The 16,962-nt window shown below is 48.0% G+C and overlaps 2 protein-coding genes across 3 annotated transcripts in view; both read right to left on the bottom strand.

The window, feature by feature from the left end:
- INSR (insulin receptor) overlaps positions 1–1,256 on the bottom strand; it is a 133,896-nt gene extending 132,640 nt beyond the window's left edge. The window contains exon 1 of the mRNA XM_075902958.2: positions 1,124–1,256. The gene's annotated coding sequence lies outside the window, so the exon portion shown is untranslated. The remainder of the gene's footprint in view (positions 1–1,123) is intronic.
- Positions 1,257–2,668: 1,412 nt separating this feature from the next.
- Positions 2,669–16,061, bottom strand: USE1 (unconventional SNARE in the ER 1). Of its 2 annotated transcripts, XM_075902961.2 has the most exons (9): positions 15,903–16,041; positions 10,252–10,387; positions 8,731–8,780; positions 7,595–7,673; positions 6,935–7,087; positions 6,304–6,322; positions 5,452–5,482; positions 5,010–5,172; positions 2,669–3,905 (listed from the first exon to the last, which is right to left on the bottom strand). In XM_075902961.2, exons 3-9 carry the CDS (start codon positions 8,757–8,759, stop codon positions 3,723–3,725), a joined length of 657 nt encoding a protein of 218 aa, XP_075759076.1. In that variant the 5' UTR covers positions 8,760–8,780; positions 10,252–10,387; positions 15,903–16,041; the 3' UTR covers positions 2,669–3,722. The 2 variants fall into 2 exon arrangements, with proteins under 2 accessions (XP_075759076.1, XP_075759075.1); XM_075902960.2 differs by lacking the exon at positions 10,252–10,387 and having other exon boundaries at positions 15,903–16,061.
- Positions 16,062–16,962: the final 901 nt, after the last annotated feature.

The following is a 16,962-nucleotide window of genomic DNA, read 5'->3' as shown; positions in this document are numbered from 1 at the left end:
GTTATGGTTTGACGTGACAATTTGGGGGGCTGGCCAACGGTGGTTAATTTTTCTCACAAAGTAACTGCTGCATCTGTTCATTTCTTTCAGAGGTTATTGCTCAACACTTAGGTCGGCATTTGTTAGGAAGGCAGGTGACCCCCAACAAGAAACCCTGTTCTTTACAAATCAACCAGTAAGTTTAGCAATGTATTGATGAAACAGCACAGGTCGTATAGATCAAATTGTACAATCAAAAAATGCTTTTTAAACCTCAGTGTTAGCACCTCTCCCAAGAAAGCAGCCTCCAGCTTGCTTCTCTGCCTAGACAGCCCTGGAAGAGTAAGCAGTCAGTCATATTCTCCTACCAGCCCTGAGGAGTAACGTTATGTAACTACTCTCCGCAATCCTCCTGCTGACAGACACAGCAGGCAGGAGCAGGTAATATGGCCACCTAGTGGTTCATAAAAGCGATCTTTTCCCTTCTGTACAAAGGATTTAAAAATACTTAAATACCAAACCCACCTACTCAGCTTTCTCCAGCCACTGCACTTGAGAGCGCTGTGCAAGTCCTGCCTAATTGGGAAGAATCATTTTCCAAGTGTCAGGGACAACTTAGAAACCCAGTGTTTTTCTGGGTCTGTTTCAGGGGCAAAAGTTACATTTCTTACAGGTACTGTTGTAATGCAATGGGTCAAGGGTTCCGATACAACAGTATCTGTAAGAAGTTTAAGCGTGGGATGGAGTGTGGAGGGCTCAGGGCAGGGGGTTGGGGAACTGGCCACCACAGTGCCCAGCTACCCAATCCCCAGGGGGTGCTGCCATGCCACCTGATCCATGGGGCTACAGCCTGGGGGGTGCTGTGGCTGTGCCACCCAGTAGCTGCAGGTGCTGCCTCTGGCCCAGTGGGGCTGGGACCTTGTTCCCCAGCTGTCCCGTGCTGGGGTGCAGGACCACAGAAGTGGTGTTTCGGGTTCCTGTGGGAGAGGAGGGATAGGCTGCCTATGCCCAGCAAGGGTTCGGGATTCTTGCTGGTGTACAGTAGCTGGCAGGATTGAGAGTCCTGCCTCAGCTGGCCACTCTTACCAGTGCATCCGCTTACTTTCACCTTCGGTCTCTTGTTTACACATGAGTTTCTCTTTACCTTGGAACCAGGGCACTAGGTTTCTCCTGGAAGGAATGGGTGCTTTTCAAGGACTCATTCTGGGCTCAGCTGCCGATTCCACAGACCCAGCCTCTGTTCTCTCTACACACTTTACCACGCTCACCCTCTCCCTCCCACAGTATAATTTCAACATACCACTCATCGGAATGTGGACACAGTAACCCTTTATGACATCACGCAAAGTCTTACCAAGCCGGAACGGAGGATTCTCTCAGTACACCACCACATTCGCATGCTGTAGAGTCAAGTGTTTGTGACAAAGTCGTCCTTGACATAATCAGGTGCAAGTTTCACTGCAGCTAATTCCGTTTCACTGGCTTAGAGCAAGGCAAGATTTGATCCACAAGGAGAACAAGCCAGGCTGGGCACCATCACCCCTAACGAGGCTCCCGTGTGGTTCTCACTACGGGATCAGGACCTAGACATACAATGCATAACAAAGGCAGCTCATAGAGCAGTGCTACTCAACATACGGCCCGCGGCCCTTTTATTTGCACCCACGGTGTGGCTTGGGTTTACAGGGGTTATAGATACAGCTTGCAGGTAGGATCCTTTGAACATGGAGAGGTGTCTCCCACGCGGGGTGAGCACTGAAAGACGCAAGCTGGCTGGCTGGAACAGAGGGGTACAGGGTGTCGGCAGTTATAGCCCCAAAGGAGGAGGGGCCAGGAGTACTGGGGCATTGTGTGAAGTCCCTTGTATTCATGCCTGTCAGTGTGAAAGAAGCTGTTTGCATATATATTTGTTTGTATATGTAACCACACTTTAATTGTGCCCCTCGGCATGTGCTGAGAGTTGTGGCCCCAGGGGCTTCCAAACTTGAGCAGCCCTGTCCGACTATGAGGAAGCCAGCACTTTTCAGCTTTCCTCGGAGAGGCACCAGAAGAAGGAAGGAGTTTGGAACAGGGTCAGCTTCCTTCCAATGTGATGTCATTGAGGAGGATGTGTCTGACGTTACAAGGCACACGTTCTACATTGGATGGATTTGCTCTTGCAGCTACGTGATCTGCAGGAATACTTATCATCCCAGCAGCTGCAGTATAGTACTGTGCACCACTTGCTAGAGAGAGAGAAGATGGCAGTTGGTTCTAGCTATGAAAAAAGTCAGACAGTGACAAGTCTAAAACCAATATGAACTTGTGCCAACAGACAGTACAGGTTGAATCTTTCTTGTCCAGAACTGTTATTCAGAAACATCTGTCATCCAGAACGATTTTACTTAGCCAGATGTCCGCTTTTCATGGGTTTGGCCAAGTTTCCCACGGCCCCATAAAGTTTGTTTACAGCCACCAGTCCTAGCTCTCAGTGTTCTGTGCTGTTATTTAACTCTAATGTACCCCTCAATGTCCTCTAAAAGCACAGTGAAAGCATTGTAAAGCTGCTAAAAAAACATTGACCTCCTGCGGTTCGGAAAACTCTCGTTCAGAACCTGTCTGGTCCCCAGGGTGCCAGATGAGAGAGGTTCAACCTGTAATATACACAATACCAACTGTAACCCTTGGTAATAGGGAAAATGGTTTAAACTGAGGTGAAAGCTGGCAGTTTATTGTACTTCTGCTTTTAAAATTACACCATTCTTTCACTCAGTACAGCAAGACAGCACTTCATCAAGAGCAGAAGGTGGCTTAAAACTTCAAAGTTTCTTCCACTAGAGAGAGGAGAAGATTTAAACAACTCAAACAAATCAGCCTAGCTCAAAGGGTACTGGCTGATTTTTTCATTAAGTAAACATCTTATTTAATGAGAGACCGACTTCCGTGACTCATTTTACAGAAAAGCAACAAGATGCATCGGTCAGTAGGGTCTGAAGAGTACACTGCATGGTTAGGGCTGAACAGCCAGCATCAGCTGCTTCCCGAAGGGATGGAAGGAAGGTACAGGACGCACTCTGTACTTCATTGGGATGTCAGCGTTTGCGACAGTAAGAAGGGAGGAGTTGATTTGTTTAAGCTTCCCAAACTAGGTGATTCCAACCTCCATCTTCTCCCATAACTCCAGGTGATTTCAATGACTAGTGTCCAATCGGCAGGAGGCCAAAGCTGTGAATTTTCCTTCTTGCCCACTCAACAAAGCTGCTGCCACATAACTGCAGTAAGGACCCTGTTAAAGTTGGTGGATTTCTAAAGAGCAAACATGATCTTCAATCCATCAGCTGCATACTGCTCCGACGAAGGTAAACTCCCTTATAGAGGAACCGTAGCATGTGCTTAGCCACGTCACAAGCAGACAGCAGATCTTAGACACCTGGAAGGACCCGTGTCTAGGGGCATGCCTCTGAAGTGCCATCTTTATTGCACTTTCTTTCTCAAGAAACAAGCCACCTTATCAGCTAAGCAAACGGACACAGACGGACCCGACTCAGGCAGGCTATCATGAGGTGTCCCACCAACTCCAGCACAGGCACAAGGGAAGGATGGAAGACCAGGCATCTGCCGACCCCCTTCAGCACATGGTCAAGAGTCAGCTCTGTGCCTGAGAGTGAGTGCTTACCAAACGGGTCAGAGAGACTTGCTGGGAATGAACAGAGTATCATGGACTGCCTAGCTTTCCCCCCCATTGCTCCTGCATGCTGTGGGAGTTATCGGAGTTTAGGGAAAATTCGGATAAAGAGGATCATGCTAATAAAAATAAAACAAACTACAATTAACATTATCCAGAGCAGCCAGTTGACAGACTTCTTTGCATGCTGCTCAAGGCGCTCAGACTCATCCTTCAGCTTCTCAAAGTTCTGGTCGGCCATCCTGAGAGAGTGAGATAAAGTCTAGGGAACAAACAAAGAGCCAGGTGTAAGTCAGAGTTGATTCGAAGGAGGCATCTTGGTCTGTGTCATTGATTAAGCCAAATTGTGTTGATGCAGCCTAAACAGAAGAAGCCCTATTTCAACAATGGAGAAGAGATGATCAGGCCAGCCATAAATACCAGACTCAGCAGTTCACAAACCTGAGTCGTTAAAGATGGGTGCCTACACGTGGCTTTAGGGGAGCCTAAGTAAAAGTGTTCTGATTGTCAAAAAATTAGGGATGTAAAATTTCAATTAGGGATGTAACATTTCAATTAATTAGCTAATCGAATAGTCAATGCAATTTGCATAGACTATTCGATTAGTCGATAACGGCACCTCCTGCCTTTGAAGTATAGGAACAGTTCCGGGGCTGTTGCCACACTTCAAAGGCAAAAGCTCTGCAGGGAGCACAGGGCCAGCAGGGGACTCAAGTAGTCCTCCGCTGGCCCTATGCTCCCCGCAGCAGAGCCACATGGAGCCTGGGATCAGCTGGGGACTCTGACTCCACCGCTGACCCCGAGCTCCATGTGGCACTGCTGCTTTGAAATGCTACAGGGAGCCCAGCATCAGGCTCCATGGGTGTTTCAAAGCAGTAGTGCCGCATGGAGCCAGGGCTCAGCGGGGAGTCCCCAGCTGAGCCCAGGCTCCACGTGGCACTGCTGCTTTGAAGCACCCCTTCCTCTCTGTCCCCCCCTTGCTGCCTCTTTCTGATGGAGGGGAGGGATAGGGAGGGAAGCGACTACCCGACTAGTGTGTCGACTATCTGATAAAAATACAAAAAATGTCAAGTGCCTGCCACTGCCACCGCCACCAGCGGTCTGTGGATGTTCAGCACCTGAGAGTCACACCACTTTTACATCAGGCATCCAGGTGGGAAAGTTTTGGCTATTTATTACAAAACTAAAGGGTCTAGAGTAAGGATCAGTTGTGCTATGGAGGAGGACAAGTCCTTCCAGCAAACCCCATCCCAGTCCTACGCATATTTAGAATTAAGTTACAGACATTACAGTGGCCCTCACACCTGGGCACATTAGGGTTATGCGTTGCAATACTGAGAGTTTCTTGCACTGCCATCCACGCTACCTGGTTATCTTGTTTAATAACGTTCTGTGCCGCCAGGGTGTTGTTTTTGAGGTTGCGAGCTAAACTCAGCATTTCTTCAGCCAGCTTCTCCTGCACGCTGCGATGATGGTCTAGCACGGCATCGAGCTCAGCTGCTGACTGCTTCTCTTCAGGTCCAAGACCCCTGCAGAGCACAAGGGAGGAGATTTAGGACTCAGCTCTCCTGGACCATTTGCAGTGGTGCGTAGATCACCGTTAGACGATGTCAGAGTCACACAGACCTGAGGAGATGGCCAGAGGAGTCAGAGCAGCAGTTTGTTAGAATAGCTAACAAACCATTCACGGTTGGGGCTTCTACAAATGGGCATTAAAACTTTTCACGCTGAGAGAATGAAGTACATTTAAGAGTCAAAGGCCCTTGCTTCCCGATTACAAAGAGTCAAAATATTGAACTGTGACTTACTTCCGTTTCCTTAAGTTTAGCTCCTCGGACTCTGGAAAACAAAGATTGTATTTTAGCAGATGATAAACATCCCGGCCTGGATCCCTTGTGAAAAGCTTCTGCACCAGGAACTTAAAGCAGGTATAACTGAAAACTGCAGAAACAAAACTAAAGACTCTGTAACGGGTCTAGGGATGGGGTGCAGAAGTTTAGATCTGTCTGAGTTTCTGCCGTGGGTAGAAAGGGTTTACAAAGCCTGCTCCTCAATAGGAGGCAAGACATCATGCTCTAGTGTCATGCAGTGTCACAACTACACCCAATGGAAAGGAAGGAGACACAAACCCAGGGCTGAGATAGAATGCAAGTGACAGCGTCTCAGCTCTACTACCAGAACTCCAGACTGGCCTGGCACCAGCTACTAAGGTGGCTAACAGAACCACCCACTAACATCTCCAGGTACAGAGCAGCGAGGATTATTAATTCATACATTCAGAAGGGTTAATATTACATGGACTCAAATGCCGAATGCTGCTAGCTCCTGGGGGCAAGCGATCTTGCTATGGCAGGGTGAGGATGAAGGTAACGCTACAGACTGGCTGCTGTTTCAAGTCCTATTCTAGATTTGTAAATTGTTCAGAGCAGAGACTTCAGCTGTACAGAACTTAGCACAACTGGTATCTGATCCACCCTGGGAGCTACCGTAACCAGGCAGAGGCTTTTAGTTGCTTGACTTGATTTATCTGATATTTCATTAGCAGAGTCCCAGGCTAGCAGACTACTAAAAAGCCAGCATGCTCTGGCTTGTCAGGCCAGATGCAACACGCTTTGTTCCTCCCCAACATATTCCAGCCATCTGCTTTGATACACACTTACCACTGACTGACAAGGGATCCTGGGAACACAGAGGAGGCGGCGAAAGGAGAGAGAAACAGTAAAATTACACACGCACAGAGGAAATGACCCGCAGTCTTGAATCAAGCAACCCCCGTGCCCTAGAATATCCTGTTGCCACCCCACCATGCCCTAGAATATCCTGTTGCCCTCCCCCCCCCCCCATGCCCTAGAGTATCCTCTGTGGCCAACATTTCCGATGAGAAAATCCAACACAACGTAGCAGGGGCTGGCTCTCCAAGAGTCTAGCACAAAAGTTGAAGACAGGCCAGGCTCCTAATTGTGACTCTGCCCTCTGAAGACAGGCGAGTCTGTGCCGTCCTGGGGAGAGGGTTGGTTGTAACTTCTCTCCACAGGGCCTCAGAGCTCAGTACTTGAACATGTTTTGGAGAGATTCTATTTCGCCAGAGGCTACAGGATTCCCCTTGGCTCTGCTCCTACCCCCCACGCTGGAACTAGATGGCTGAGCACTGCTACTAGGCACTGTCACTCCCAGGAGCCCCTATGAACCAGGCCAGTTTCAGGTTGGGAGGGGAGGGCTAGGGGAGCAGGTGGTTGGGGCTAATGTAAGAGGTATCAGCTGTGACAGGCCAGCAGCAGAACATAAACTTACGGTACCAAGCAGCTCACTCCTCATCCTGCCCGTGTAGCGAGCCTTAGTCTGCAGATGAACCATTTTAGTAGCTGGGGTTCGCTCTTTGGTTGTGGTGGGAGTTCGGCCAGGGGCCAGGAACTGATTGGCCAGGGCCTTTTCTGCTGATGATGACTATAAAGAGAGGGCCAAATTAATCTTTTGCTCTGCAGAGGAGGCTAGTGAATGAACCTGGAGCTCTTCTGCTGCTACTTCCAACAGAATGGAGGGTGAGAAGACGACAGCACAGACTCAATCCAGCTTAACTGCTGCCCAGCTTGTCTGTAGTCCACAGCTCAGTGGACATACACAGCACTGTACAAAGGGAAACCACACTGAACAAAGACAGCCTGCCCCACAAAAGGTCAAAGGCTAAAGGGAGACCCTGAAGCCAAGAAGAACCATTTGCCTTCCAAGTTGTTCTCTGAGCAGTGAGGAGGGGAGAGAAGAATTTGTAACTCTAAACATCAAGCCTTTAATAGACTACAGGTCCCCAAAATATACTCGCTCCTGATTTTGAGGGAAAGATTGTGCCTGGGTGCACTAAGATGACTAAGATGTGCTTTGAGATGTGGCACAGAGATGGACCAGAACCAAACAAATATTCTGTAAGTCACGTCAGGCAGGACACAAGGTTCTTACCAATTTTTCAGCTTCTAACAACCCCTTTAAGAAGTTCACTTTGCGGGAGTATTCATTCAGCAGTTCAGGGGCAGGCTTGCTGCAAGAGTCAAAAGAAACCACGAAAGCCAGGAGTCAGTAATTCCTATTGCCAGCACGCCAGGAAGTCACATGCACATGGAACAGTCGAGAGATCAAGGAAGCATCGTCCAGCAGACACCCCTCACTCAATTTCTGAAGGACACCAGACTGAACTGGGCAGAGAGATCGACTCTCAAAATGGCCTTTGTAGGGCTGGGATGCAGCAGGTAGGGATGGTAAGTGGGGCGGGGGGGAAAGGGGAGCGGTGGTTTCTAGCTTGCTGTGAACACTGCACCTTTTCTGGTGACACTTGTATTTCCATGGGCATGACAGAGTGCAGGGGACATTAAAACAGTAAAACATCTGACGCTTCTGCGCTACCAGTATAGCTTGTCTGGACAGATGGCTAAGGGCTTTGGTGCTGGGGCCATGTCTTTCTGTGGGTTTGTGCAGCACAGTGGGGCTCAGGTCATAAGCGAGCCTTTGACTGCTCCTGCTATGTAGGGCTGTCTTCACCACTATTCACAACAGCAGAAAACCTCACAGAGCTAAGTGAGGCTTCAGGGCTACCACTACAAAGGGCACCCACAAACCATTCGGCAATCACCCCAGCCCCGAGTGTCCTACAGCTTCCGTGTCCCTGGGATGGGTTTATTTCCCACCTAACAGATTACAGGCAGTCCCCGGGTTACATGGATCCGACTTACATCAGATCCCTACTTACAAACGGGGTGAGGCAACCCCGCACTAGCTGCTTCCCCCCAGCAGACCAGGGACACGCCAAGCTAGCGCTCCCACAGCAGACCAGGGAGACGCAGAGTGGCTTTTCTCAGCAGACACTTCATCTTGAGAATAAAGGACTGAGGGAAGTGAGGTGTGGGAGAATAAAACTGAGCTCTGGAGAAATGTTTGGCTAGAGTTCCCCCTACAATATGTACCAGTTCCGACTTGCATACAAATTCAACTTAAGAACAAACCCACAGTCCCTATCTTGTACGTAACCCGGGGACTGCCTGTACTTGAAAAAGCACATACACAATTTCCTTCTACTCTCCGTCTCAGAGACAGCATCTCACCTGGAGTGTTTCTTTAATGCGAGGAGCATCTCTTCAAGGGCACCGACATACTAAAAAAAAACCCAGACAGTTGTAAGAGTTAGGGTTATCAGGGAGCCATGGGGTAAACGCTAAAGACTGTGCAGCTATAAAGCACTAATGATAATTGTCACTGTTTTTGGAGGAAGCATCATCCAGCATTCTTTTTACCTACGGAATGTGACTTGTTTTTAAAAGCAGCTGTATGAAGCTGTATCCCCCAGACTCTCAAACACACACTTTAGAGCCTCTGTCGTATCCTCCAATGAGAGGAAATGCAGACTCTAGCAGGTCCATCAATGGCACTTACGAATTAAGTACTATAGGATACTCCCAACACCTTCCCCCCATGTAATGGCAGGCTCACAAGACATACTATTGGACTCTCAAACCAAAAATTTCCTTCCCACAAATGGAAAAAGCCTCCAAGAATAGCAGCCACCAGCTTGAAATCTAAGCAGCAAGAAACTGAGTTAGCAAGTTTCAGGTGCTATGCCCTGTCCTCGAGGCTCCCTGCCAACTTCTGTGCTTTCACAAGATTTATAAAGAGTTTCTCCTCCATTATTGCTGTGCTGAACACACATGTTGTCTAGAAGGACCATGGGCTACATACAGAAAACAAATTGACTGCACCAACATATGTAGTGCTGGAGAAAATAAACAAGAGAGTGTTATTTATGCCTTCTCATAACACTGGAAGGGGGGGGGAAGGGGGAGGTCACCAAAATAAATTAATAGGCAGTAGGTTTAAAACAAAAGGAAGTATTACTTCACACAACGCATAATCAACCTGTGGAACTCCTTGCCAGAGGATGCTGTGAAGGCCAAGGCTATAACAGGATTCACAAAAGAACTAGATAAATTTGTAGAGCTTTTAGGTCCATCAATTGCTGTTAGTCAGGATGTGCAGGGAAGATGGTCCTAGCCTCTGTTTGCCAGAGGATGGGAATGGGTTTCAGGGGATGGATCACTTAGTGATTACCTGTTCTGTTCTTTGCCTCAGGGGCACTAGCCACTGTTAAAAAAAGACAGGGTGCTGGGCTAGATGGACCTTTAGTTTAACCCAGTATGACCATTCTTATGAAGTACTCCCAACATGCACTGAAAATACTCTTAATCCTTCAGACACAGTCAGTGTGTCTAAGTAGCAATATTAGCAAGTACAAATATTCAGACATTGATTTTTTTTTAAACTGGAAAAAACCCTTTAGAATCCAAGATTCTCTCTCCTTCCCCCCAATAATGGAATTTGCAGCAAACTGGACTGGAATGTTGCTGAGAAGCCCTCTGGTTTCTAAGTACTATAATGCAGAATAAATTATCCCAATCATCCCTCCTAGCCTTGGAAGATTCTGCAATGTCGTGTAGATTGGAAGCAAGGGAGTGGGGTTACTGAATTTCTTATGAAAATGAACAATGCAGTCAGTACAAGATTCCTTCGGTTATTAATTTTTCATGGTGGCAAAGGTTTTACTGCCACACTTTTGTATGGAGAGTACACACCTGTATTGTGAATGCTGCTAGGTTTTGGCATGTGGGTAGAAGGCAGCTGAAGACTGGCACCCTGATGGTGTAGTAGGCGAAAGTAATCCCCAGTTCCCTATTCCAACCACCAGATGTTCCACTGAATAGTTCAAATCTAAGGGGACAAGTGTCATAACATCTTCACTTCACGATTAAGGCATTTTGTCAGTAAGTTTGGATACTGTGAGTTGTAAGGCCTTAAAATAAGGTTCTGCTTCCAAGCAGCAGGGTGGAGTTCCACAGCTCTCTGACCAGACTAATGACTGCCCTAAAAGTCCATAGCTCTCTGCACTTTTTGTTTCCATTAACAGCCTCCCACATAGTACAACTGACAGAGGAGAGCAGTCAATAGAAACCGAACTAGGCAAGTTAGATGCCCATCTGGCTGCAGTCATGGCCACATGGGATACCATTAGGGGATGTAAAATCCCATTTTATTGTTTAACCAGTGAATTGACTAAAGGGAGGAAGGGGGGGTTAACCACTTGTATCCCTAGACACCATCCCTTTGCATTTCCTGCTGAGACATGCCCATGCCCAGTTTCCATCCAGTACACCCTATTACTGTGCTCCTGCGGCAGTGAATGAACAGGAATTCACATGCCTGGAAAGGAACTGACAAAACAAAGGAAAAAACCTGAAGTGGAAGGCCAATTACAAAGACAGGATCCAAGAGGCAGCTCTCTGGGTTCTCAGGTGCAATGTGAGGAGACTACAGAGGAACAGCTGCACGAGAGAAACGACACCTGCACTCCTGGCTCTAAGAAGTCTCCTGCATACACTGCCCAAGGACAAAGCCTGGAATAAGATCCAAGCTGGAAAGAGATTTCTTTGAAGTTTCTTCCCAAATCTTAGAACTCCTCCTCAAAAGGGGAATTCTAGCAACAGCCTGAATAGCGTGCACGTTCTTACAGCTGTCTGCTTTATTTATTACAACGGTAGAAATCATGATGTGGCACCAAATAATTCCCAGGTGAGGCTCATCTATCTGTAAGCCAAGAAATTGTATCTCTAAGCAAAGGCTTTTGTGCCTTATGAAGTACCACATACATACTTCAAACAGGAACTCACACTTCAAAGCCTTGAATAGTACTTGGTCCTGCTATGAGGGTAGGGGACTAGACTCGATGACCTCTTAAGGACCCTTTCAGTTCTACGAGATGGTATATCTCCATATTATTATATTCACAGAACCATAAAATCATAAAATACTAGGAGTGGAAGGGACCTCAAGAGGTCATCGAGTCCAGTCCCCATGGCAGGACCAAATACTGTCTAGACCATCCCTGATAGACATTTATCTCACTAACCTACTCTTAAATATCACCACAGATGGAGATTCTACAACCTCCCTGGGCAATTTATTCCAGTGTTTGACTATCATGACAGTTAGGAACTTTTTCCTAATGTCCAACCTAAACCTCCCTTGCTGCAGTTTAAGCCCATTGCTACTTGTTCTATCCACAGAGGCCGAGATGAACAAGTTTTCTCCCTCCTCCTTATGACACCCTTTTAGATATCTGAAAACTGCTACCATGTCCCCCCTCAATCTTCTCTTTTCTAAACAAACCCAATTCCTTCAGCCTTCCCTCATAGGTCATGTTCTCTATACCTTTAATCATTCTTGTTGCTCTTCTATGGACCCTCTCCAATTTCTCCACATCTTTCTTGAAATGCAGTGCCCAGAACTGGACACAATACTCCAATTGAGGCCTAATCAGTACAGAGTAGAGCGGAAGAATGACTTCTCATATCTTGCTCACAACACAGCTGTTAATGCATCCCAGAATCATGTTTGCTTTCTTTGCAACAGCATCACACCGCTGACTTATATTCAACTTGTGGTCCACTATAACCCCTAGATCCCTTTCTGCCATACTCCTTCCCAGACAGTCACTTCCCATTCTGCATGTATGAAACTGATTGTTCCTTCCTAAGTGGAGCACTTTGCATTTGTCTTTATTAAATTTCATCCTATTTATCTCAGACCATTTCTCCAATTTATCCAGGTCATTTTGAATTAAGACCCTATCCTCCAGATTAGTTGCAACCCCTCCCAGCTTGGTATCATCTGCAAACTTAATAAGCGTACTTTCTATACCAATATCTAAATCGTTGATGAAGATATTGAACAAAGCCGGTCCCAAAACAGACCCCTGAGGAACCCCACTTGTTATGCTTTTCGAGCAGGATTGTGAACTATTAATAACTACCTTATAGTAGCCCCATCTAAGTTGTATTTACCTAGTTTATTGATAAGAATAACATGTGAGACCGTATCAAACACCTTACTAAAGTCTAGGCACAGTAAACTTCTGATAATCCGGCACCTTTAGGACCCAGGGGGTGCTGGATTATCAGATTTGCCAGACTATCAGAAGGGGGACTATGAGGAGTCTGGGATGGGGTGGGGGAGATGCCACCCCAGACCTCTCATAGCCCCCCTTTCCAATAGTCCGGCTCTGCCCCAGGCGTCCCTGATTCAGCCGCTGCTGGTCAGTTTCAGCATCGCCTGAATCGGGGAAGCCTGCAGCAGAGCAGCTGGAGTGCTGCCGGGTTGGTCCGGTAGCGCCGACCCTTGGCACGGCGAGACCAACCCGGCAGCACCCCAGCTGCTCTTGGGGACGCCTGGGGCAGAGCAGCTGAGGTGCTGCTGGGTTGGGTTCCGCAGCGCCGCCCCTCGGCGCTACTGGACCAACCTGGCAGCACCCCAGCTGCTCTGTCCCAGGTGTCCCCAAGTCAGCCGCTGCTGAAACTGATCAGGGGCTGACTCCAGGAAGCCCGGGGCAGAGCAGCTCTGCCTCGGGCTTCCTGGAGTCAGCTGCTGGTCAGTTTCAGCAGCGTCTGAATCGGGGACAGCTGGGGCGCTGCTGGGTTGGGTTCCGCAGCCCCGAAGGGCAGTGCTATGGGACCAACCCGGCAGTGCCCCAGCTGCTCTGCCCCCGGCTTCCCCGATTCAGCCGCTGGTCAGTTTTAGCAGCGGCTGAATTGGGGAACCTGGGGGCAGAGCAGCTCCAATGGTCCGGCTGCCCGGAGCACTTCCGGGTTCCTGATGGTGCCGGACCATCAGGAGTACCGGACCATCAGATGCCGGACCATCAGAGTTTTACTGTATATCACATCCACCGCTTCTCCCTTATCCACAAGACTCGTTATCCTATTAAAGAAAGCTATCAGATTGGTTTCACATGATTTGTTCTTTACAAATCCATGCTGGCTGTTCGCTATCACCTTGCCATTTGCCAAGTGTTTACAGATGATTTCCTTAATTACTTGCTCCATTATCTTCCCTGGCACAGAAGTTAAACTAACTGGTCTGTAGTTTCCTGGGTTATTCTTATTTCCCTTTTTATAGATGGGCACTATATTTGCCCTTTTCCAGTCCTCTGGAATCTCTCCTGTCTCCCATGATTTTCCAAAGATGATAGAGGAGGTATCTGAGCCTCTAGCTATCAGCTCCTTGAGTATTCTAGGATGCATTTCATCAGGCCCTGGTGACTTGCAAGCATCTAACTTTTCTAGGTGATTTTTAACTTGTTCTTTTTTTATTTTACCTTCTAAAACTACCCCCTTCCCACTAGCATTCACTATGTTAAGTGTTCCTTCAGACTTCTCAGTGAAGACCTAAACAAAGTCGTCATTGAGCATCTCTGCCATATCCAAGTTTCCTGTTAAATATTATATATAATATATTATATTGTTATACCACAAGCTACAAGATAACAGTGGTATGACTTACAGCATAAACCAGAGGTTCCTAGATGCTATTTTTATATGTCCCTTTGCTTCCATAGAACAGTAACATATCTCATTGGGCAAACTGAGGACTGACATGCAAGGTGTATATGTGTATTAATGATACAGGATGCACACATTTCAGAATATTCTTCCTTACACTGGGGCACAGAATTGCCTGTCAGGGATGGCAAGATGGTTTTTGGAGAGCAGGATTGCCCTAACTCCGATCCTTTATCTCCTCATATAAAAGCAGGTAGTCTGGCAATCACAACAGGGTTCCTATATAAGATCCATGTATGTGGCATAAGAGTGACCTCCAGCGGCCAGAGTCAAGATGATTAAACAAAGATTCTTTAAATCCTATTCACAACAGTCAAGTTCACAGTAAATCAGACTATTCTGAGGCCAACATTCAATAAGTTTATGGAAGTGCAAGTGAAACACTACAGTGAAGAAAGTCAAACAACGATCTAACAAAGAAATCTGGGACACTGAGCGGGTGAGGTAATATCTTTTATTGGACCAGTTTCTGGTGATGACACACACAAGAGAGGAAGCATCTCAAACTTGAAGAAAAGCTCTGTGTAATCACAAAAGTTTGTCTCTCACCAACAGAAGCTGATCCAATAAAAGATACCACCTCATAGGGATGTAGCAACTAGTCGCTTCCCCCCTGCAGCCTCTATGGGAGGGTGGGGGGAAGGGAGAGCAGGAGCTGGGGGGAGGTGGCTTGAAAGCGAGGCAGAGGTGTAGCGGGGGACCAGGCGATCAGGGAATCAGCTGATTCCTGGCTTGTGCCCATTCCCTCCCCACTGCTGTGCTTGTGTTTTTTAAATATATTAAGGCCGCCAGGAAATTCCATTAGTTGATTAAACACAGTTTAATATCCCTACTACCTCCTCCACTTGTTTCACTAATATCCTGGGATAACAGTATTAGAATACTGCATATGTTAAAAAAAAAATCTTCCTCACATTTGACAACTCTCCCTGAATAAAACTTGAGAAATCTTGAAGAGAAAATGAGACCTGGTTTTAAAATTCTGCTTCAATATCAGGTTCAACGATCCCTATATTAGATCCACCTCAGTAAAGCTAAACAGTATCTGCCAGTCAGAAAGACTGAGCTCTAGCCAAGGAAACCAAATATAGGAGCCTACCCACAACTCTGGACAGTTCAGTCACAGGAGATACTATAAACAGGACTATGTAGCACTTTAAAGACTAACAAGATGATTTATTAGGTGATGAGCTTTCGTGGGCCAGACCCACTTCCTCAGATCAAATAGTGGAAGAAAATTGTCACAACCATAGATACCAAAGGATACAATTAAAAAAAATGAACACACATGAAAAGGACAAATCAAATTTCATAACAGAAGAGGGTTGGTATCTATGGCTGTGACACTATTTGATCTGAGGAAGTGGGTCTGGCCCACGAAAGCTCATCACCTAATAAACCATCTTGTTAGTCTTTAAAGTGCTACATTGTCCTGTGTTTTGTTTCAGCTACACCAGACTCACACGCCGCGTTTCTATCACTATTCTAGGAGACACTGGCAGGGAACAGACCCTCTCCCAGGAAAGTATCCAGAGACCGGACACTCCAGGGATTTCTCTCCAGCAGCCGAGCTGACTGAGCGGGGGCCTCTGCTCTTCCCACAGGAGCGCGGGAGGGTGACCAGGGCCCTGCGGGAACCCGCCTGGTCTCCGCGACACGTTCTGAGGCAAGTCCCGAGCCGCGCGGGGCGCTCACGGGGACGCGCAGCGCGAGCCAAGCGGGTCCCGCTCCGCATCCCTGGCAACGCCGGCGCCTCCAGCGGAGCCCAGCCCCGCCCCGGGCCGGAGATCGCTGCGAGCCCCGGGCGGGGGACGCGGGGCCGATCCCGGCACCTTCTCCAGCCGCCACTCGTCCGGCTCCCGCCTATCGGCCGCCAGCGCCTCGCAGCGGCTCAGCAGCCGCCGCAGGTTCAGCTCCAGCCGAGGGGCCGCCATCGCTCCGACCCGGAAGCGGAAGCCGCCCGCCGCGCGAACACTTCCGAGTCCCGCCCACGTGGCAGGGCGGGGCGCTTCCGCCCACCAGGCACGCTGTGGAGGGGCGGGGCGCCGCAGGGCCAGAGGCTGCTGGAGCCCGCGGCGGCACGTGGGGGAAGGGGAGGAGCCTCTGCAGCTTCCCCGCCCCCAGGAGCCTGCACGTGGCGTTACAGGGCCCACAGGCGGCAGCGCGGGGACATTACAGGCCAGGGGGCAGAGGAACGATGCAGGAAAAGCCTTTAGTAGCCCCCCCCACTATTTGCCCATGAGGAGGCTGAGAGGGGGAGCCCGGGAGCCCGCAACTTGAAAAAAAGCGAGTAGACTTATAGCACCTTAGAGACTAACAAAAAGAGCAGAGTCGTGTCTGTAACAAAAACCAGGACGTTGTAGCATTTTAAAGACTAACAAGATGTTACCTACCAAAGTGCTACATAGTCCTGTTTTTTGTTTCAGCTACACCAGACTAACAGGGCTACATTTCTATCACTAGTCTGTCTGTCGAGATTCTATATATAGAGAGAGAAAGAGAGAGAGACTCATGAACTTTCATAGGGAAAAGCCACTTGCTCAGATGAGTAAAAAGTGGAAAATAATTGTGTCATTCCCACCCCACCCCCTTCTCATCTGAGAGTGAATTTTGCCACAAAAGCTCATAAGCAATACATATATATGTTCCTTCGTCTCTAAGGTGCTACAGGAGTCCTCAGTTTTTAAAGTTACAGACTAACCTGGCTATCCCCGCTTGAGACTTCAAATATATATAGGATCTAGGGATGTAATAGTAGAATCAATTAACTGAGTAGCAAAAGCTTATCTGTTAACGCTATCGACTACACACATTCCCACCGCAGTAAATTTTTTGGTAGGCTCTGCCCAGACTTGCACCAGATCCAGGCCCTAAGCCTGCTATGGCTTTGCC

The sequence above is a fragment of the Pelodiscus sinensis genome, chromosome 32 (assembly GCF_052426305.1).
Source record: "Pelodiscus sinensis isolate ZL-2025 chromosome 32, ASM5242630v1, whole genome shotgun sequence".
In the NCBI taxonomy this organism is placed as follows: Eukaryota; Metazoa; Chordata; order Testudines; family Trionychidae; genus Pelodiscus; species Pelodiscus sinensis.
This window is presented reverse-complemented; position numbering and strand designations above follow the sequence as displayed.

Excerpts from the sequence above, each read along its gene's own strand:
- USE1 (XM_075902960.2), bottom strand. The coding sequence starts at position 16,004 with ATGGCGGCCCCTCGGCTGGAGCTGAACCTGCGGCGGCTGCTGAGCCGC. Across the intron at positions 8,781-15,902 it reads ACGAGTGGCGGCTGGAGAAG|TATGTCGGTGCCCTTGAAGA; the intron begins GTGCCGGGATCG and ends GTTTTTTTTTAG. Across the intron at positions 7,088-7,594 it reads TGTTAGAAGCTGAAAAATTG|TCATCATCAGCAGAAAAGGC; the intron begins GTAAGAACCTTG and ends CTCTCTTTATAG.